A 23519-nucleotide genomic window follows, 5' to 3' on the forward strand; every position below is an offset into this window, starting at 1 on the left:
TCAGCAGGAGATGGGCGGGCTGGAGGGACGCGCTGGGCGGCGACAGTTTATGAAGGTAGACGGAGCCTCTAGGTGCTAATGACGCCCCCATAGCACCTAGAGGCTCATTAGCATATAGATATAAGTTGTTATTTTAGCAAAACGGCTGCCCAAAAGCTATCATATTAGGATGGTTTGTTAGAGCAGACACTAGCGGATCGCTAGTGTCTGACACCTAAATATGTGATACCAAGTGATAGAAACCCTTTAAGGTGAAAATGAGCCTGTCCCTAAGGGGTTAAACCAACATGGTCCCACAGCCACCTCTCCCCATTTCCCATTGTGAGCCAAACTCTTCATTGCCCCCATCCCCAGTGTCCCTCCCTCCAGTATAACATACTTCCCTCATCCATCCCCTGTGCTTTATTTCGCTCCTCTATAAGTGCGCCCCCCCCCCCCCCCCTCGCCCGGCCGCCATTTTCTCGAAGCCTAAAGACAGAAGACTAGAGGCAGCGGGCAACAATCACGTGACCACGCCGACGACAAAAACAAGCGACTCTGCCAGGAAGTAAGATGGCGACTCGGCGTCACGTGGTCCGGCATGCCGCCGCGTTGCATTGTGGGGGGGCTCAGGAACAGTCAGGGCCCGGCGTGACGCGGCAGAACAGAAATTTTTGCTGCCGGTGGATAGAGGCGGCTGTACTGGAAAATGGTGGGGGTGAAGGTGATCGCGGGAGACGCGGATTTCCAGCCGGAGCTGAGCTCTGCCGGTTCTAGGCTCAGTGTGGTCAAGTTCACCATGAGAGGGTAAGAAGAGGAGCAGGGCTGAGGGGGTGCAAGGATAATACAGACCCTTCAGACTACTTCCTGACGGACTCCACACTCCTTGCTGACGGGCTCCCCACTGCATCCTGTCACTGTGGGGCTGGTGACATTTAGAGGGGGTCTTCTGACAGTAGTCAGTGGTGGTCTATATGGTGGCAGTCACTTACTGAGTCTATTTTGGATGAGCGACTCCATTTGCTTCTGTCCCATTGTATTCAGGGTCGGGAGACCCCCACAGTTGGACGTGGAGGGTGTATCTAATCCATAGACCCCCAATTCACCTCGCTAGAAGTCCCCTTTATTTATAAGTTATATTTATTAGGTTTTATGTAAATATGAAAATATCCGCATTTTCTAATGAGCTTTTCTCACTGTTTTCAAGAGCTCTGCTTGCTGTCGCCGCATAGCGATTTAATACTTTTCACGGCTGAGATTCTGTTACAGTTGTGTCTAGGCAAGGCAGTCCACTGTGTGCGAAATGCACCAGCAGCACAAATGTCTGCCCTGATAGTTTGTTACAATGTGTTAGTGCAGGTAACGTGTATCAGTCTGGAGTTTACGGCCTGACTTACAAAACAGTTGTCTACGACAGATGCAACTGTAACAAATGCTCAGCTGTTAGAAGTGTTAGCTCTGAATTGGTTTCCAGTCTTTGGATGAAAAGAAGAATATTTCAATTTACTAAAAGCAAGCGGAGGTCCTGAAATTGGAATGTAAATTGGTTATTAGCATGTAGTTGGCACTAAGGGCTTTTGAAACGAACATACAGTGATTCCACCAGCAGAATAGTGAGTGCAGCTCTGGAGTATAATACAGGATGTAACTCGGGATCAGTACAGGATAAGTAATGTAATGTATGTACAAAGCGACTCCACCAGCAGAATAGTGAGTGCAGCTCTGGAGTATAATACAGGATGTAACTCAGGATCAGTACAGGATAAGTAATGTATGTACACAGTGACTGCACCAGCAGAATAGTGAGTGCAGCTCTGGAGTATAATACAGGATGTAACTCAGGATCAGTACAGGATAAGTAATGTATGTACACAGTGACTCCACCAGCAGAATAGTGAGTGCAGCTCTGGAGTATAATACAGGATGTAACTCAGGATCAGTACAGGATAAGTAATGTAATGTATGTACACAGTGACTGCACCAGCAGAATTGTGAGTGCAGCTCTGGAGTATAATACAGGACGTAACTCGGGATCAGTACAGGACATCTAACTTTTGCAGTCTGGGGGTAGTAGTTGTGTCTGGTAGTGACGATGCCTCTTCTCCTCCATGTCTGTGAATCACCGCTGCTGATCTGGTCTTAGTAATAAGATGGCGTGCTTTAGTCTAATCGTTATTAAGTAAATTGGATTGTCCCCGTCCCGCGTCCTCCCCCGCACAGGGTTAGTCTCTCTCGTGTTGGTTTTTGCCTCCGTTCTATTTCCCGGTTGTTGTTTTTCAGGTGCACCCCCTGTGTGAGGATAGCGCCGGCGTTCACATCGCTGAGCAATAAGTATCCGCAGGCCGTCTTTCTGGAAGTAGATGTACATCAGTGCCAAGTAAGTAACCTGCCCCCGACCCGCGGGGGGCCGCCTGATGTACTCAGCCCTCCCAGTCATGTGTACTGCTGCTCCAGTCACCTACAGGCCGGAGTGATGGGTATAATGGTGCCGTCAGTGTCACGGTCTCCGACAATGCTGGAACCAGTATGGCCGTCCGAAACCTTAAAGGGGTTTTCCCACAATAATTGTTTAGCACCTATCCACAGGCTAGGTTATAATTAAAGGGGTTTTCTGAGATATCCTCCGGACAGGTCATCTGTATCTGACTGGTGGGGGTCTGACACCCGGGACCCCCGCCAATCCACTTTCCCTAGGCCATGTGACGTCAGGTTCATTGGTCACAATACCTAGGCGCATTTTCTTCAATGGAGCGGAGCTGCCATCCCAAGCACAACCGCGATCACGTGGACTGTGCTGTGCTAGGTGAGCACCAGTGCCTTTTCAGACAGCTGATCGGCGGGGGTCCCCGGTGTCCCACCCCCACGATCAATTATTGATGACATGGCACCGCTGCGGACAGTCACTGGCTGCAGCGCTATCCTCAGGATAGGTCATCAATATCAGATCGGCGGGGGGTCTGACTCCCGACACTCCCGCCGATCAGCTGTCTGAAGACAAATCGGTGCTTGTACGAGCGCTGTCGTCTCTTTGTTGTTTATCGGCACGTCATCGCAACCGCAGCGGCCAGCAGTGTAATTACATCTCCGCTTCCCCCATTCTCTTTAATGGGACAGCTCTGTAGTATTCAAGTGTCTAGGACGGAGCTGTCCCATAGAGGTGAGCGGGGATGCCTTGGATCTAATTACACCTGCTCACCGCTGCGGTTGCGAGGCGGCAGGAGCATGGCCTTCTCTTCAAACAGCCGGGAATCTGACCCCCCGCCGATCTGATATTGATGACCTATCCTGGGGGAGAACCCCTTTAATGAGTCAGAGGAGAGGGACGTGAACTGGGGTCAACCATCTAATGTGTATGGGATCTCCCAGCTTTCCCCGAGATATCTGGGGGGGAAGGAGGAGGATTGGGCAGTTGAATTTCAGTATGCCCGATCCTTATGGTCTCGAGGGAATTAAGCCATTGTCAGAGGTGGCAGCAGCTTATTCCTCATTTAAAACACATGCATGCTCGGCTGAGCCACGCTTGCTTGTGTGTGGGGTGTCGGGAGAGATGGCGGTCACTTGTCAGCTGTATGAAAGCAGCTGTAAACTGACATTAATTTGCATTTCCTTTCAGGAATTTAAAAACTCCTGCTAGAGGAGGACAAAGTTTTTGTAAATATTGAGTTAAAAAAAAATACACCTTTTATGAGGAAGCGTCCCTTTTAAGTTAAACTGCTTTCCCATGAGAACTGTAATCGCCTATGCACAGGTTATGTAAGAAGTGTGTGATCACTGAGACCCCCCAGTGATCGGGGGTCATTGAATCCCCTCTATGGATGGAGTGGTAGAATGCAGGTTTGACCACCACTCCCTTCAGCTTTGCCGTTTCCGGCAGTCCCACAGAACTATGGGCAGCGATGGTCATGCTTGTGTACTTCTGCCCCATTCACACAAGGGATTCAGGGGACCCTAGTGTCCAGGATTAGTAAATGGCCCCGTGGTTGGACCCCCCCTTCCCCCTCAGCGATCACACGTTTGTCTCCTAACCCTTTAAAGGGGTTGTTCACTCCAGGGGTCCTTTTCCTCAGATTCCGCCAGTGTGGTTGACCTGTGCTGCTAATCATACACACTTGGTCCCAACCATGTCTTGCCCGCTGGCTCTGCAGGTAAGGGGTCTCCCGGCATCAACATCTTTTTTTGTCGTTGGTCACGTCAGCGCTGCAGCCAGTGACTGTTTGTCACCCATGCAGGGTCACACATGACAACTGCAGCCAGTCTTTGACGGCTGCGGTCACATACCCCACGTGAAACCAGATGTTGATTTTGTATTTTTTTTTTGGGGGGAGGTGGGATTTTGGAGACCAAGGACCTGCACAGCCAGTAGGGCAGTGGGGGAAGGGGGGGGGGGGACCGAGGACCTGCACAGCCAGTAGGGCAGTGGGGGAAGGGGGGGGGGACCAAGGACCTGCACAGCCAGTAGGGCAGTGGGGGAAGGGGGGGCAGACCGAGGACCTGCACAGCCAGTAGGGCAGCGGGAAATAGGGGCGACCGAGGACCTGCACAGCCGGTAGGGCAGCAATGGGGGGGGGGTGTCTGTAGAAAAGGTCTCCAGGGAGCAGAATCTGATAATCAACCCCACCCACTTTAACTGTTTAACCCCTAATGTGCTCATGTGAAGAGGACCCCTTTTACCGCTGTCTGGTTATGCTTTGAATCCTATTGCTCACACGCTTGCTGTGTTCACGTTTTAGGCGACAGCCGCAGCCAATAATATATCCGCGACTCCCACGTTTTTATTCTTCCGAAATAAAGTGAAAATCGACCAGTACCAAGGGGCAGACGCCGCCGGCCTAGAAGACAAGATCAAACAGCACTTAGAAAATGACCCAGGGAACAACGAGGACACAGATATTCCCAAAGGCTATGTACGTATAACTGGCAGTCATCTCATCCTGAGGTTCTCCAGCTGTCTGGCCATGCTGGGTGTTGTAGTGTTTCTGGAGATCTCTAAATATATTTCTGTCCCACAAATGCGCTCGCCGGGTGTCTAATGGAGGCCCCCAGGTCTGCCTTCTGTGCAGACCTAATAGATTGCCTGTCAGGTTTCCACTAATGTATATAATACACTGTACTACATAAGTAGTGTGGTGTATTAGGGAATCGATCCCGTCAAAGTCCACTGGTGGGATTTTCAATGAAAATAATTGGGGGGGGGGGGGAAACAAAACCTCTCCACACATTTGGTATCGCAGAATCTGAGACGACCTGATCTACACAAAGATCATGTCATTTATTTCGATAGGTGAGTGCAGGTAAAAACAACAAAAAACCTACAATGCCAAAGTTGCTGTTTTTGCTTAACCGGAAAAAAAAAGGAATAAAAAGTGATCAAAATGTATTATGTACCCCAAAATAGTACCAATGAAGACTACAAGCCATCCCGCAAAAATGAAGCTCAGTAGTAAGAAAAATAAGTTATGGGTCTTGGGATACGGTGATGCAAAAAGATTTTAGTTATTTTTTTATTTTTTTTAAAAAGGGCTTTTATTGTGCAAAAGTAGTAAAATTTTAATAAAAACAATGTGTTTGGTATCGCTGTTATCAATACCACAGAACCCGCCCAGAAACAATTAGTAAAACTTAATCCATGAGTTGTGTACCCCAGAATGCTGCCATTAAAATATAGTTGTCCTGCAAACGGTTAAACTGTGTGCCCAGTTTAGAAAACCCTTTTTCCTGCACCCTATTAGGTTTCTGCATGCAGTTTTGGAAGCCAAATTCAGGAGTGGATCATAAAACGAGCGAAAGTATAAAGGACAGATTGGTCCTTTTTTTTTTTTTTTTTTTTTCTTCATTCACTCCAGGTTGTCTTTCAAAACTGCGTCCGGAAACCTGACCATGTGGTCGCACCCGTAGAGAAGTCTGAGTGAATGGAGCGGGGAGTGCCTCTGTACAGGATTCTCATCTGCCGGAGTCGAGAGCGGTTACTAAGAGCGTCTCTCCATCTGGAGGTCCTGTCCAGTCCTGCATTACACAGACTGCCCACTGATATGAATGGGCCCTGTGTAATGCTTCATTTCTCCTGTGGTGGCGCTGTAGGTACATAGAATACTTACTGTCAAGTATCCCCTCAGATTACAGCTGATCTTTGGGGCTTCCCGCTGGAAGATACTTTGGAAATCCCTTGAAAAAAAATAAATGTGATCACACAGTGGAGATCCCCGTTTTCTAGGCACCCAATAGGGGCTCTGGATGGGGGCTACCTGTGCACTCGCTGTCTTCTGTGGTGGTACCTGTGTGGTATTAGGATTTGTCTCTGATAGACAGGGGCGTTGTAGGGTCTCAAAAGATCCGGGGCCCAAGACCAAATGAATATAGCACAATTCTCTAAGTCAACCAGTCACCCCCCCCCCCCCCCCCCCCCACCTCTGCAAACTCGAGCACTGAAGACATTTTACTGTACTTGCTATACAGCAGCACGTACCTCTCACATCCAGGGCCTTCCAGGTGACGTCTCCTCTCATGTAGATCTTTTCTGTCATCATCTTCTCCATTCAGTCCGGACAACTTCTCTTAGCCGCCTCGTCTCTGCAGAGTGTGACGCACAGACATCTTTAGGTTCCTTACTTTTCTGTACCCCCGAATACTATCCTGAAGAAAAATGAGTGCCCCTCCATAGCAATAGTGCTCCTCATAGTCCCACCAATAGTAATTCCCTTCTAGAATACCCTCATTAGTAATACTGCCCCCTACAGTGATAGTGCTCCCCAAGAGTGCCTCCATTAGTTAAGGAGCCCTCCGGTATTATTAATGTCCTTACAGAGCCCCTAGTAGAAATAAGGCCCCCCCTATCGTTATCCCAGTGGTAATAAAGCTTTCTACAGACCCCTCAGTAGTAATAAGGCCTCCACATTGCTCTTAGTAGAAATAATGTGGATCTAGAAGTCCCTCCTATAGAGCCCCCAGTAGTAATAAGAACGCTTAATGTCCCCTGGATTTAAAATGTCCCCACAGTGTGCCCCTAGTATTTATACTGCCCTCTACTGTTATAATGCTCACCCTGAAGTGCCCCAGTATTTATATCGCCCCCTACTGTTATAATGCCCACACAGTGCCCCCAGTATTTATACTGCCCCCTGTAGTTATATTCCTCCGTTTACTGTCCTCAGAAATTATAACTCCTCAGCCCCTCCACCATACAGTCCCATGTAAATAACATTATTTCCCTCCTCCGCCATAGAGTCCCATGTAAATACCAGCACACCATCTCTCCTGACCCCTCCAAAATACAGTCCCACATAAATAACATCACCCCCTCCCTAGCCACCTTCAACATACAGTCCCATGTAAATAACACCCTTCAATATTCAGTCCCAAGTAAATAACCTCACACCACCACACTGTCCCACGTAAATAACGTCAGCCCTAACATACAGTCCCAGTTAAATAACCACAACTCCCAGCATTGCTCTGCCTCTCCCTTCACTTACCTCTCCTCATGTAGCAGACCTCACCTCAGCCTCTTCCCAGGGCTTCTCTTCACTGCTGAGCCGTCCTCTCCTGCACTGGTCACATGATGGTGACATCATCGCAGGTCCTTTTCAGCTACTGCATTTAGAACTGATCACATGGACTGTGATGTCACCACAGGTTTTTCAGCAATTGCAAGACGTTAGATTCCATTGTGTTGCTGTCCTGAGGATTGCAATACAGTTGGATCGATCTGGCAGGCAGTACATTCAGGGCCTGGGGCAAAACATCAGGGGCCCAGGTCCCGAATGTTGTAACCTAGCAACGCCCCTGCTGATAGATTTGCAGCAGAGAGTACAGTGACTGAGTTCTTCATCTGAACAGGATTATTACTGCATCGAGCACCGGGATTGAGATGAATGTGACCGACAAAATCTGCAGCGTGTGAACAGGGACTTCATAGTAGCTTATATTGCTGTATTCCTTTCTAGGCCTTTAATTGACCCGACTCATCCTTGTTCTCTTCCTCCTGTAGATGGACTTGATGCCTTTTATAAGTAAAGCTGGATGTGAATGTCTCAACGAGAGCGATGACCACGGCTTTGAAAACTGTTTGCGGAAAGACCCCACGTACCTGGAATCAGACTGCGATGAGCAGGTACTGGAGATCTATACAGATCAGAAGATCTGCGAGGACCCCCGGTCACCGGTCTAAAGCACTTTCTGCTTGGCCATGTGTATGGGGCGTCCAGTTTGGACCCTCTTTACCCTTCTTATCGGATGAAGGAGCTTAGTGACAGGGACAAATGTCTGTTGTCTCCTTTCTTCCTAATCCAGCAAGCCCCCCCCTCTCAGTATATGGTTTGGTCTAGCATTGCAGCTCTTCTCCATTAGAGTCAATGGAGCAGAGCTGCAATACCGAACACAACCTGTGAACCGGGCTGGGGCTGGTGCTGTTTTTAGAAGAAAGCATTCATGTTTTTCTGATCTTGGGCCACCCCTTTAAGATCTGTGTACCTATGCCTTCCATACAACGATCAGGGGCATGGACAGCTATACGTAAACCGATTGTCTGAGATTAGATAACTGGGCCTAATTTCTAGAGGCGGCGCCACTCGCGTCCAGTTCCCTGCACAGGTAGGTGGTCGGGGAAGATCGTGTGTTGACGCAGTAATACACCAGCACTATTCATTCTCAGGATCATAAAGTGATGGCATATCCTAACTGTCTCCTGTCACTTTGTAAGATAGGATAACCCTTTAAAGGGTTATCCCATGTTGGATATTGGGGGCATATCACTAGGATATGCCCCCAATCTGGGACCCACACCTATAACGACAATGGAGGGCGCATCGCCCATGTGCAGCCTCCCTTATGGGACTGCCGAAAATAGCCGATTTCTGTGAGCCCCATAGAAGTCATTGGAGCGGTGCACTTCCCTTTTGTTTCAATGGGACTTCTGAAAATAGCGCCACTCGTCTATTTTCGTCAGCCCCATAGAAATGGAGGGTGGCTGTGCATGTGTGGTGCGCCCTCCGGCACTTTTCAGGCTCCGCTCTAAGTATAGGTGCAGGTCCCAGAGGTGGGACCCCCACCTATCAGACATTGGGAGCTTATCCTAGCAATATACCAACATTGTTCCAGACGGGACAACCCCTTTAAGAAGCTGTGCAAGAGAAACAAAGAAGTAAACGATGACGATTCCTCTTGAATAACAGCCAGCAGAGATCTCGATAACCAAAAAATGAAGTTATGTCGGAAATTAGTACATTTCTTTTTTTTTTTTTTTTTTTTTTCATTATGCAAAAAATTGCATTTATTTGTAGAAAACGAAACTCCCCGTAAAACCCTGCTCTGCTGCAGACCCAGAGGCCACCCCTTGGGGATCTAATCATTTTAGTCGTTATTCGCCAGACTTGCTGAAAATGTGTATAATTACATCTGATGCCTGGTTTCTGACTGTTTTCTCCCCACCCCCCCCCCCAGCTCCTGATCACCGTAGCCTTCAACCAGCCGGTGAAGTTATACTCCATGAAGCTCCAGGGTCCTGATAACGGTGAGTGAATTGGGGCCTCACTTTGCCTGTGGATTATTTACATCATGTCATCCTGAGATTTGAACCTTGTAAAATCTGCCCTAGCATTAATATTTTCCAGTATTGAGATCCGTCATAGGGTCTCAATACTGGAAAAAAACGCTTCAGGTTTGTCCCCATTCATTGTCAATGGGGACAAAGCGTAACTGAACAGAACGGAGTGCACCAAAATGCATTCCGTTCCGTTCTCATACTGGAGAGAAAACCGCAGCATGGTGCGGTTTGCTTTCCGTCCTGGGATGCGGAGCAAGACGGATCCGTCATGACCCACAATGCAAGTCAATGGGGATGGATCCGTTTAACTCAGAATCTGACCCTATAGAAAACGGATCCGTCCCCCATTGACTTTCAGTGGAGTTCATGACGGATCCCTCTTGGCAATGTTAAAGATAATACAACCGGATCCGTTCATAACGGATGCAGACGGTTGTATTACCAATTGCTGAACTCTACCGGATCCAGCAAAAACGCTAGTGTCAAAGCAACCTAAGAACACTGGCTCAAGGACCCAGGTGAAACCTCTTCATTACAGAGACCATTTAAGGGGGGTTTCCAGGGCTTAGGATGGGTCATCAATATCAGATCGGCAGGGGTCCGACTCTCAGCACCCCCTGATGATCAGCTATTTTTACTAGTTGTGATGCCAGAACTAGGCACCAGAAAGACACATGTCCGCACACCGTGTAGTGGCTGCGTCTAGTTACTCCAGAGCTGCCCTCATTCACTTGATAGGTCCTTATACATCAATATCAGGATGGCGAGCTTCCACCTCCCAGCACCCCCTCCGGTGACACTAGACAATAACAGTGTCAAATGTTTTTCTAAAGTGGTCCTTTAAATGAATGAAAGCGTTCCTCCATCCAGAGCTGCAAACTTTCCATGGCTCCTGAACCATTGTTGCGGTCTCTTTTCTAAGCCCAGCTGTCTGTTCTCCTGCCTCTGGAGTGGGAAGTAGCAGTCTAAGGGCCCACACAACTGATTTTGAAAAACACACTTAAAAAGTCAGCGCGGAATTCGTTTTTTTGCTCCTTTTTGATGCGTCTTTTTTTTTTTTTTAATCAATGCGTGTTCAATACAAAGCTGAATGATCAGCTTGAGGTTTTTGAAGCATATCTGTGCCAACGAAGTGTGGTAAACGCATGGACTTACATGGAGCTGCTTCCTGTTAATTTTAATGGGAGATTCCCGCTGGGTTCGCACCAGAGCGTACTGAACGTACGATCTGTATGCGCGATTGTACGGGCGTTTACAATCGCGCCGCGAAGACAAGCGAACGCCCATTGTCGCGCGTTCCCGGAAGTCTATGTCCGGGAACGAGCGACACTACGCCCCAAAGAAGCTCCTGAACTTCTTGGGGCGTCGGGCGTTTTACAGCGCGATCGTATGTGCTGTAAAACGCCCAGGTGAGAACCATGCCGATAGGGAAGCATTAGTTTCTCCTTGTTGAGCGTTTTACAGCGCGTAGGAACGCGCTGTAAAACGCTCAGGTCTGAACCGGCTGTCAGCGCTGATTCTGCCCCAGGATAGGGCACGCTGCTTCTTTTTTACACTTGTAAAAGAAATAAAAAATAGCAAGTGCTGCTTCCCATTGAAATGAATGGGAGGCTCTTTTGAGGCATTTTTGGAACTGATTTTGAGGCAGAAATGCGCCAAAGACTCAGTATGAACTGGCCCCAATAGTTACAACTGTCAGATACATTTCTTCAAGGGATTTCTTATGACCCGGTCCCTCCCATTGATAGATGGTGAAACATGATCTGGTAGCATATCGGTGATTTGTTTTGTCCATAAGGGATGCTGGACATCAACCTCACAGGTTTCACAAGTCTTTTGTTTTTAAAGGATAGAAAGCTAAAATAGGAAGCAGGTGACCTCTCCTCCTATGTGACATTAGTGAGGGAGGAGCTGAGTGACATGAAGGATCTACCCTCTTCTCCTAATTGATATGCATTTGGCAGGAAGTAACTACCTTCTCCTATTTGACACAAGTGATGGAGGAAGTGGCCACCTTCCTTTCTATCTGACGGTGAGAGAGGAAGCCGCTACCTTTGTTTCTGTTGGTGATGGAGGAAGTAGCTGCCTCCTCCTCCTAGTTGATACGCATGTGGCCAGAAGTAGCTGCCTTCTTATCCATGAGTCATGGAAGAAGCAGCCACCTTCCTTTATGTTTGAAGTTTGGTCAGGGGGGAAGCAGCTTCTTTCTATTTGCCCAGTGAGGGAGAAAGAAGCTACTTTCCTATCTGACATTGGCGACAGAGGAAGTATCCTCCCTCTCCTCCTAGTTGATATGCATGTAACAGGAGGTGGCTTCCTTCCCCTATTTGACAACAGTGATGGAGGAGGACATAGCTACCTTCTATTTATCATGATTGATAAGGTGCCTACATTCTATTCGACATGTGTGATGGTAGACGTAGCTACCCTCTCCTCTTAGTTAATGAGTGTGGAGGAAGTAGCTGCTTTCTCTTATTTGAGAGTAATGGAGGAAGTAGCTGCCTTCCTTTCCATTTCACATTGGTGATGGAGGAAGTAGCTATCTTCTCCTCCTAGTTAATTTGCCTGTGGGAGGAAGTAGCTACCTTCCTTTCTATTTGATACGAGTGAGGTTGGAAACAGATATCCTCTACTCCTAGTTGATATGAGCGAGGGAGGAGCAGCTACTCGATCCTTCTATTTGATATGAGCGAGGGAGGAGCAGCTACTCGATCCTTCTATTTGATATGAGCGAGGGAGGAGCAGCTACTCGATCCTTCTATTTGATATGAGCGAGGGAGGAGCAGCTACTCGATCCTTCTATTTGATATGAGCGAGGGAGGAGCAGCTACTCGATCCTTCTATTTGATATGAGCGAGGGAGGAGCAGCTACTCGATCCTTCTATTTGATATGAGTGAGGGAGGAGCAGCTACTCGATCCTTCTATTTGATATGAGTGAGGGAGGAGCAGCTACTCGATCCTTCTATTTGATGTGAGTGAGGGAGGAGCAGCTACTCAATCCTTCTATTTGATATGAGTGAGGAAGAAAGCAGCTACCTTCTCATACTATTTGACATAAGTAAAGGAGGTGGTAGCTAATTTCCCATATTTATCCATATTTACCATCCACCCTGAGATCCAATGTCAGCAATAGGTGACCACTGTCAGGGAAGTTTTAGGGCTGCACTATCCCCATCTTCTTGCACGGGCACCCTAGGCAGTGACTTCACAGCTGGGCAGCAGTCCCTACGCTGGAATAAGTGTGAGGGCGGCACGTAAACAGGAAACGACAAACACTAATAGAATAGTCGTACAGTAAAGGGTCAAATGGCAGTTGGGACAATGAAGTGCAGAAACGCCAGAGGCAAATGAGAAAAACAAACACGTCAAAAAGTCAGAGCCAGGAGATCGATACAATACCAAATCGCCTGAAGCCAAAAACGTAGTCACAATACCAATCAAAAAATCCCAAGCCAAAGGAGTCTTCAATACCACAGAGAAAAACAGCAGGGGGAGCCATAGGACAAGAAATTCGCCGTCATCTGCACACGCAGTCGCAGGCCTTTTAAATTGAGGAGGAAGCTGCACACATCGGCGTCCCTGCACGGCGTGCCACCTAATTTCCCAGGGCTCCGATGTCAGAACCGGCCACCCAACAGCCCTGGTTCTCTGGGCAACTGGACGCTGCGGGCGGGTGAACCATAACGCCCAAACCCGGAGCGATGATATCTAGTGTTAGGTTTACATAAACCGCTATACAGACCCTTCCTCTGGTAGGAAGTAGTATTTAGATACCCTACACACTTTTTTACTTCCAGCATTTCTTTTTGCTTATTTCTTTAATGCAAAGTTGTATACAAAGGCCAGGGAGCTATCCCCCGGCGCATGTTAATTCCACTTAACCTGTGAGTGCCTTTTCCTTTCATCAGACCACTGCGTTCACTTTGAATCGCTTCAACATTTTAATTACATAAACAAAGACTGTGCAGAATTCTGTTACTCCCCGACCCGCACCGCCATGCTGGCGTCCTCCAGGTCTCCTGCTGACTGCACTTAGACCCGTAGTTCCTTTTGTTCTGCTGAGTGGAAGTAACCTCTGAAGTGTTCTTAATGCTTCTGTTTGTAGTTTGTGTCTTTTTTTAATCTTTTTCCTGGTTGCATTTTACATTGGTGAATGTTTATTCCGTTCCTTTTCGATTTCTGGATAACCTGGAGTTTTGGTAGTGCTTGAATCGTCAGGAAGCCATCTTTGCCGTTCCAGTCCTACAAAAAATGCTTCATGTTGCGTTTTTTTTTTTTTTAATTTACATTTTTGAAACTGCATTTTATTACCATGTTTTCTCATGAGTCAAGTGTGTGATATTCTCAGCACTGTTTGGGTGGCCAACAATTGCTATGTATTTGAATATATCCAGTATCTCCCTGCAGCCACCACTAGGGGACAGTTGAGTTCAGTGTATATTTCTGTATGTAGTGAGCTCCCTCTAGTGGCGGCTGCAGGCAAACATTATAACATTTTGCTTTCTGTCTGATTGCAGTGAAGCAGGGGATTTTGGAGCTCTATAGAAGAAAATGGAGCTCCCCTCACCTATAAGAAATCGATCCACACTTGATGTTGCTTCCCCCGTCAGTTACAGCTGCTAACTGCCAGACTCATGAACATGAATGCACTAATGCCACTGGGTTCTAATTTAGAAAAGGGACTGTCCAATGAAAGCAGTCGCGTTTTTTTTGTTTTTTGTTTTTTTTTTCTCTGCGCTTTTCAAGTCACATTTTTGTGACTGGCCACTAGAGGGCACAATCTCTTATAGGATTTATCAGAACAGGGGCTTGGGACGTACGGTAATCAGAATTTAAAGGAAAAAAGAAAAAGCTCAGCAGTTGGCCATACCAGAAAATGATAAAAGCAGCACATTCACCTATTAGATCTTTGGATGTAACGTCGACAGAAAGTCGGTGTAAATGTCACTCCAAATTTTATTATGCCACATATGACATAGTTACATTTGACACAATTTATGCCATTTTTGTTAATCTCTTTAATGATTTACATGAGCTTTTAGCACACCCGGTGACATGTCTTTAATCTGTCATCCGGTATTTCAGAGCGTCTGATTGTACAGCAGAAAACCACCACTTTCATTCTTGGCGGTTTTGCTGCAGAAACTGTGCCGTTCACTTGCCGCCCAAAGGACCTCAGTCAGGTGAATGGAGCCAGAATTTTCTGCAACAAATCTACTGCGTGTGAATAGATGTTCAAATTTCTGGTGGGAGAGTCATGAATGTCGCCTATTTCTCTATGATCGTCTGACAGTCCAGTCTTGGACGAAAGGAAATTGCCCCCAGCACTGAAGTGGTTAAAATGGACTTGTTTCCCCCCCCCTTGCAGGTCAAGGCCCAAAGTATGTCAAAATCTTCATAAACCTCCCGCGCTCCATGGATTTTGACGAAGCGATGAGGAGTGAACCCACCCAAGCTCTGGAGTTGTCGGCGGATGATATTAAGGAGGACGGCATTGTACAGCTGCGCTATGTGAAGTTCCAGAATGTAAACAGTGTAACGGTAAGTAGTCACCTCCTAAAGGCACTTACCTGCTGGCAGAGCACCTTCATTCAGGAAAATACCTCTCGGCCCATCTTCTTACTGTCCAGACCAATGTTTCTCAACCAGTGGCTCTCCAGCTGTTGCAAAACTACAACCCCCAGCATGTAGACCTATGCTTGTAGTTGTATTCTTGCAACAGCTAGTAAATATCTGATTAAAGGGCTTCTGTCACCCCACTAAACTGTTTTTTTTTGGGGTACTTATAATCCCTATACTGCGATTTATCCATACATAATGTGATTAATCATTTTGGTTCAGTAGATTCTGCTAAAAACTTACTTTTATAATATGTAAATTACCTGTCTACCAGCAAGTAGGGCGGTTACTTGCTGGTAGCAGCCGCATCCTCCTATCATAATGACGCCCCCTCCGCATGTTGATTGACAGGGCCAGCGAACGGGATCTTTCTCTGGCTGGCCCTGTCTGCTATCAAGATCTCGCGCCTGCACCGTAACAGTATTCAATCGGCGCAGGCGCACTGAGAGGCGGACGCTCGCTCGTCCACTCCATCCTCAATGTGCCGATGACGTCACATCTACACCCGGCGCAGGCGCATTGAGGATGGAGCGGCCGAGCGAGCGTCCTCCCCTCAGTGCGCCTGCGCCGACTGAAGACAGGTACGGCGCAGGCGCCAGATTTTGAATGCAGACAGGGCCAGCAGAGAAAGATCCCGTTCGCTGGCCCTGTCAATCAACATGCGGAGGGGGCGTCATTATGATAGGAGGATGCGGCTGCTACCAGCAAGTAACCGCCCTACTTGCTGGTAGACAGGTAATTTGCATATTATAAAAGTACGTTTTTAGCAGAATCTACTGAACCAAAATGATTAATCACATTATGTATGGATAAATCGCAGTATAGGGATTATAAGTACCCCAAAAAAAAAAAACACAGTTTAGTGGGGTGACAGAATCCCTTTAAGGCCTCTTGCACATGAACGTGTTTTCTTTCCGTGCCAGGTCCGTTTTTTTGCGGACCGTATGCGGAACCATTCATTTCAATGGGTCTGCAAAAAAAACTGAAGGTACTCGGTGTGCATTCCGTTTCCGTATTTCTGTTCCGCTAAAAGATAGAACTTGTCCTATTATTGTCCGCACATAATGGACAAGGATAGTGCTGTTCTATTAGGGGCCAGTTGTTCCGTTCCGCAAAATAGAGAATGCACACGTTCCGCAAAATACATACGGTTGTGTGCAAGTGGCCTAAAAGGGTTTCCCTTTAATGGTTTTTTTTTTTTTTAGCAAGTGCCCACATCGTGCCTCTTTAAACAGAAAATTCATATTTACCTGCTCAATGCCGCTCCTGTCCCCCGCCGTCTCCGGTGCGCGGACATGGTCACCACATACTCCACTGCAGTCAGTAACTGGCTTCATCTATGATGTGCCGCTTGTGGCCACATCACCACTGAGGCCAGTCATTGGCTGGAGGAGTACATGTGAAAACTGAAGATGGAGACTAGAGAACGTGTCAGGCGGAAGCCTGCGGGCACCTCCTAAAAGATCATTATTACTGGAAAACCCTTTTAACCAGAAATTTACAAGACCAGTGGTCCCCGCCCGTGGCTCTTCAGCTGTCGCTAGAATACAACTACAAGCGTATCCAGAAGACCTAGACGCTGGGAGTTGTAGTTAGAGAGCCACAGTTGGGGGATCATTGGTTTTGTAAATATCTGATTAAAGGGGTGTTGTGCAGCATTAGAAAAATGGGTCTGCTACTCTTCTTCTTTTAAAAAAAAAAATCCTCAAATACCGCCACTGCGCTGCATCAGGTATTGCATCTTGGATCCATTTACTTTGGTGGGAATGAGTTACAGTACCAGGCACCGGCCATGAATAAGAGGGGCGCTGTTTATAGAAAAAAAACCTGGAAACCCTTTTAAAACCCAAAGGTTTCACTTTTTTTTTTTTTTTTTTGCCAAAGGCTCAGAATGGGTTAAAAAAGTGATACCCACCCTATCCTTCCTATGCTACTCCCTTTCCCTGCTGCTTTCTATTTCCTGCACTCTCATCCCGCAGGAAATGTCTGCTCGACCAGTCACAGGCTGAGGTGGGTTTTCCCTTCGGGATGATCTGAGTGGTCATTTCCTGTGTGTTGAGAGGAACCAGTGTAAAAAATTTTTTTTTTACCTGCCAAACAGCTGGGAGTCAGACATCCACGATCAGATATTGATGGCCTAGCCTGAGTATTTAAATCCTAGAAAGCCCCATTACCTCTGTATTCCAATAACATCCATGGGGTTCAGGAAGCAGAGATTTGAGGTGCTGTTTGCTGCGGCCCTTGCACCCTACAGCTTCTCATTCTGTCCTCTTGCTGCCTGTGACACGGAGATAGAGAGCACTAGTCACCCATAGATTTCCCCTTTAGGTTCACAAAAAAAAAGGGGGCAGCTACTGAACCCCCGAATAACAACTTATCGCCTATCTACAGATCAGGGGATTTGTCTGATTGGCGGGAGACGGTTTGCTGGAGCCCCCGCTGATTATGATCACAAGGGACCTGAGTTCTCCCCATTTCAAGGGGGTGTCCATTGCTTGTCGCTCTCCACCAGTCCCAAAGAGTTGAATGGAGCAGCAGACATGTACGACCAGGGGAACACTGGACCCCTGCTTTTGGGATCTGCGGCGGCTCTAGGGGTCAGACCCTTGCCGTTCAGATACTTAGCCCCTATGCCAGGGATGGCCAACATGCACCACGATCAGTCAGAGTAGATCTGTGCTGAAACTACACAGCATTGCGTATTGGATAGAGCTGGTAGCCATTGATTTCAGTGCACGGCACATTGGACAGAGCTTTGCAGTCTCTGCTGATCTGTTGTGGTGCAGGTTGTCTGAACCCGGCCGATGATCTTGATGGTGTAATATAAAAGTAATGGACAACCCCTTTAAAGTGACAATCAAAAGCCTGATCCATGGAAGCATAAGATTGCTCCTCCATGAGGGGGTTAACAGAAACTTCCCAGGCCGTCAGGGGCCATTCTGTGAAGGTCCTTTTTCTTGGCCGTAATTGGCGGTGGCCGCGTCGGGCTCATTAGCTTGCTTCATTGCCCCGACTCTCGTAGATAAATTATTTTTTAAGTTCTATTTCCGCTCCGTAACATCCACCAGTCTTTAAATAACCCATTCTGCCGCGCGGCGCACAGGTGGCTGCTCTGCAGTGACATTGCTAGGACAGTTCCAATTTGTGAAATCTGTGAAATTTGCCGGGCTAATTGATATGTGGACTAATTAAATTATGTCTTTTATTGCTCGGCCACCTGATCCGTTCACAGCAGATTCATCATCTCTATCCCCCAGCGTCGTCTTAACCGGCCGCTAATCATTCTTCTTTCAGCTATTTGTCCAGTCCAATCAGGGTGACGAGGAGGCGACAAGAATCACATACTTCACTTTTATTGGGACCCCGGTACAGGCAACAAACATGAACGACTTCAAGAGAGTGAGTTGGGGGAGGGGGAGGGACGCGTGGGGGGAGGTAATGTCTTGTACGTAGCAGCCGGTCGCATTACATTTCTACGAATATCTGTTCAGTGTCAAAAAAGGCATAGGAAATGGAGCAAATTGTGCTGCGATTTCCCTCTATGTAATTTGCCACTGCTATTCATTTTATTTTTTATCTCAAGCTCCCCTTTATAGATGTAGAATTAAATGAGAAAATCCTGCCAGGTACCACTAGGGGGAGCTAATCGTACATGGTTTATACATTAAATCCAATAATAAACTCCCTCTAGTAGCCAGAATTTTACCGGTTTCTTCTGAAGTAGATAATTGATGGTCTAGCCTTAGGATAGGCGAGCAGTGTACTGGGTTGTAGGGGTCCAATTCTCAATTCCCCAACTGGTAAACTGTTAAAGGGTACAGCATCCCCCTTCATAATTTAAAGGTACCGCTCTGTACTTTTAGTAGCGGCTATGTCTGGTATGAGGGTCCTCTATAGCTTCATCCCTTTCTTGTGAATTGGACAGAGCTAACCAAAACTGCGGGCCCGTGCTTGGTGTAGAATAAAGGGGATGTGGCACTTGCCAGGAGCACTATGGTCCCTTCAGTCTGGGGTGCCGAGAGGCGGATCGCAGCTGATCTGATACTTTTGATCAGCTTGAGAACTCCAAAGCGTGGTAATCGGCACCCGAAGAAATCCTCGGCAGTCGGGTGCCGTGCTTTCACACTAAACCAATGCACACCCACTGATTTGCTGGCAGTGGTCCTGTACATGGCACATCGCCCTTTTCGGTCCAGCGAGGGCAGGAGCCACAGCGCTAGAATGGCAGGATTGTGAAAGGCTAGTGCTCTTGTTCGTTTGCACACTGCTCCTTCTTGCCCCCAATCATCCCCCTTTCCCCCCTCCAAATGCCCCTCTATCATGTAGGGATGCCCATTTGGCTTTGCCCTGCCGAATAAGCATTATGTAGGTAATTACAACAACTAATAATATAATAAATGCACTGCGATATAAAATGACTGCAATGTTTTCTGAGTGATTAAACAATTGCAGGTTTAAGGTCCCTACTGTGACATAGAAAAAAGGGGAAAGTCCAAAAAGTATTTTGGAAAAAGAAGAAAACAAAGTTTTTTTAAATTTTTTTTGTTTTTGCTTTCAAACTCTTAAAATAAAAATAAAAAAACTGAAAAATATATATAATTGGTATCTGTACATCAGTAATGGCCTGTTCAATAAGGGTCCGTGTGTGCGGATCCGCAAAACATGGACACCGGCACTATAATAGAAAATGCCTAATCTTGTCCGCTATTGCGGACAAGAATAGGACATGTTCTATTTTTTTTCGGGAAAGGAATTGCGGACATCGAAGTGCGGATCTGCATTTCTGTATCCGGGCAGCACATCGTGTGGCCCCATAGAAATTAATGGGTCCACAATCCCGTTCCGCAAAATGCGGAACAGAATTGCGGACGTGTGAATGGAGCCTAAAATGATTACTTTACCTGTTCTCACTGGTGAAAATAGGTTTAAAAAAATAGTAAAATACAGTAGTTTATTTTTTTTTGTTCATTCCTGCTCCTGAAAAATGCAATTAAGAGCCCATTCACGCGACCCTATACGCCGTGCCCATGTTGTGAAATGCAGACAATGGGTCTGCAAAATATGGGCACCGCCCGTGTGAACTCCACATAGTGGATGCCCACCCATTGACTTGCGATCAGCCAAATTTGGCTAAAGATAGGACATGTCCTATCTTTTGCAGAGCGAAGGCACGGATTGGAAGCCCACAGAACACTCTGAAGCTCTTCGTGATCTTTCGGGTCTGTGCCCCCTCACTGCAAAAGATAGCACATGTCCTATATTTTGCGGATTGCAGAACCATTTAAGTGAGTGAGTCCTCACCACAATACGGCATTTGACATGGCCGGTGCCTGTGTTTTGCGGACCACTATTTGCAATCCGCAACACAGGCACAACGACCACACGGTCGTGTGAATGGGCCGTAAAGTTGATTGAAATAAAAAAAAAAAAAATATATATATATATATAATTACACACACCCCATAATGGCACAAATGGAAACCAAAACTTGTCCCACAAAAAATAATCCTTCACACAGCCCCGTTGACTGAAAAAGAAGGGCTTTGCTGTGACAGATACAGATAAAAAAAAAAAAGTTTTTATTTTGCAAAGGTTAAAAAATAAAACCATATAAATTTTATATTGCGACGCCGTACTGATGCCCAGAAACAAAATAAAACGCCAAAAACAATGGCGGTATTGCTGTGTTTTTTACATCTTAAACCCCTCCCCAAAATGTATATACTTTTAGCTCTATAAGACGCATCTGGGTTTTAAAGCAGGAAAATCAAACAAATATTTTTGATTAAAAAATATACCTCTCCCTCTCTGGATGGTGCTGTCAGATCCAGCACGCTTTTCCTGCAGCGTAGCACTATGACTAGATGTTGCACGGCGCCATGTCATTGTGCACTGTACACAGTCGAGACACAGCAGAGCGCCCTGCCGGCAAAAGACCAGGGAGTGGTGCATAAAGCCAGCACTAGGAGCGCTGTATTCGCCGATCCCCGATCCTACTGTGTACTAATGAGAGACATGAAGCGCTCATTTGTACTTTTTAACACACTCTGCCATCTCCCCCCTCCCCCCCACTGTTGGGGAAGGTGCGTCTTATAAAGCAAAAATATGGTATGTTACACAGTACATTAGATGTGCCACCAAGAAATAAAGCTCTCCTTCTGCCATGAAATCGGAAAAATATAAATAAATTGTGGCCCTTGAAATGTGGAGATGAAAAAAAATCTACAGTCCGAAGTAGGCTGCATCCTTTTGGGGTTAACAAACGTGGCCGCAAAATTCTTACGCCCAAAATACATGTGGCTTTAAGGGGTTAAAAAAAAATGCTAAACCTAGAAATAAAAAAACGTAAAAACTGATGAACTTGCCTTCACTTGGCAGATTTTGTTGCAGAAATTTCAGCAGCTGAAAATCTGCTCCATTCTCCTCAGTGGGAGCAGCGCTGCTTCACTACCGCAACGGACGGAGCTGCGTAGTTCTGACGCCAGTTTTAGTTACCTACTTGTTATAATGCCCCTTCCTATTCTTTTGATTCCCTCTCGGAATGTCCAGCCAACGTGTCAGGTGGTCAGACGTGCTCAGTAACTCGGACCAATCGCCCAGATCTTCTCGTACATGGGTGGGGGGAGTGATTCCTGCTACCGCACAGCCAGCCACTAAGATTCAGTACAGTAGAGGGGGCTTCTTCTCCCCATCTCTGAAGAGAGTAGGTGGTAATCACAAGAGAAGTGTCATATTTAATCAGAAGACGTATGCAGACTATTACAAACCCAGCAGAGGGGGGAGGACCCTGCTACAGCCAGACGTATGATAGTGAGGAGAAGAGGTGTAGATTAATGGCGGAAGTGCTGGGATTATTTATTTTATAATTTTTTTTTTTTTTTTTTTTTTTATTCTTTTGTTACTGTTCCCTTAAAAATTACTCAATTATTTATATTTTTTATTTTTTTGTCTTTTTTCCAGGTTGTAGGCAAGAAGGGGGAGAGTCACTGAGCAGATGTCCGATGCCTGGGAAGTCACTGTAACACGTTTCGGGGTCATCACAACAAGAGCAATTTCCGACCGATTTAAATGTCCCATTCAGAAATAATTCCCAATAAACCATTTGCTTTTTGTTATGTTTCATACCTGTGATTTTATTGGAATCTGGCTCTGCTCATTTGTAAATAAATAGGACTACTTTTGCCAAATCACTTTTGTGTCGGAGGACTTCAATAGGCGTCATCTTTAATTGTGTCTGGAAACCATAGAAGAAGAAAAAAAGCTTTGCAGCCCACAGCTATTGTTCTCAGGTGTCACAATAGTTGCTGGGAAGTAAAAGGCACTTTGCTGGAGGTGCAAAGTTATGTCTGGGGGTCCCTGTCACACCAGTAAACTCTGCCATGTAGCGCACCTCGTCTCAGCCTCATAGGCCTGCTAAGCTGCACTCTATTGCCCCGCTAATATGGTGACCCCTTATGTGCCCCCCCCCCCCCCCATACTATATGATGCGCTCTGATGTGCCTCATGATAAACAGAGCAGATCTCGTGTTGCTGTTCTGCGCCGGTCTGTTTAGCGGCTTCATTGCTACTGCAAGCGCCAAACCAGCAGCTGTAAAGTGAATAGCGGAGCATGGAGGTGACAGCCCCCAGCTTCACCATTTATATTCAACTGTATCCGCATCCTGAAGATGTGGCCGAGACTGAAAGCTGGGTGGGGGTTTGGCTGCCAGGGGGCAGCAGGGACCCCACTTAATCCCTGGGGTCCCAAGTAATTGCATGAGCTACATAGCGGCCAAATCTCCCACCGTCCATTAAAGGGGTATTCCGTTTGAAGGTATTCCCTATCCACAGCGCTTGCAGTGCTATTTTGTGTCATGGGAATGCAATAAAATAAAACCCCTTCTATGCCGCGGTCCGCGCTGACGGCGACATAGAAGAGGTTTGTGTCAGGTGAACGATCGCATCGATTCCCCGCGCTGCTGTGGCGGGGACTCGATGTCTCAGAAGACAGCCCGATGCCGTGCAGAGGCTGCCCAATGCCTTGCACGGCATCGGGAACTGCCTCCTACGGGAGCCGAGGAGATCCAGCATCAGGCCCGTCTCCTAGGCAACCTGTTAGTGTATGACTCAGTGTCCTACACTATCAGGCAATGCATTACAATACAGATGTATTGTAATGCATTGCAGAGGGGATCAGACCCCCAAAAGTGTGTGCCATAAATAAAGTAAAGTAAAAAAAAAAGTTTTTAATAAAATTAATAAAGTAATAAAATTAATAAAGCAAAGAAAAAAAAAAGCCCTTTTCCCCTTATTTTATAATAAAAAAATGAAAAAAAAAAACAAAACCCACACATTAGGTATCGCTGTGTCCGTAATGACCGGCTCTATAAATATATCACATGA

The 23519-nt window shown here is 46.7% G+C and overlaps 1 protein-coding gene across 1 annotated transcript; it reads left to right on the forward strand.

The window, feature by feature from the left end:
* The first annotated feature begins 573 nt into the window (after positions 1-573).
* TXNL1 (thioredoxin like 1) lies at positions 574-22327 on the forward strand. Its single transcript, XM_040421030.1, has 8 exons — positions 574-786; positions 2260-2356; positions 4710-4883; positions 7964-8086; positions 9415-9484; positions 14887-15059; positions 18432-18536; positions 22098-22327. The coding sequence occupies exons 1-8, from the start codon at positions 689-691 to the stop codon at positions 22125-22127; spliced, it is 870 nt and encodes a 289-aa protein (XP_040276964.1). The 5' UTR covers positions 574-688; the 3' UTR covers positions 22128-22327.
* Positions 22328-23519: the final 1192 nt, after the last annotated feature.

The sequence above is a fragment of the Bufo bufo genome, chromosome 2 (genome assembly GCF_905171765.1).
Source record: "Bufo bufo chromosome 2, aBufBuf1.1, whole genome shotgun sequence".
NCBI classification, from domain to species: Eukaryota; Metazoa; Chordata; class Amphibia; order Anura; family Bufonidae; genus Bufo; species Bufo bufo.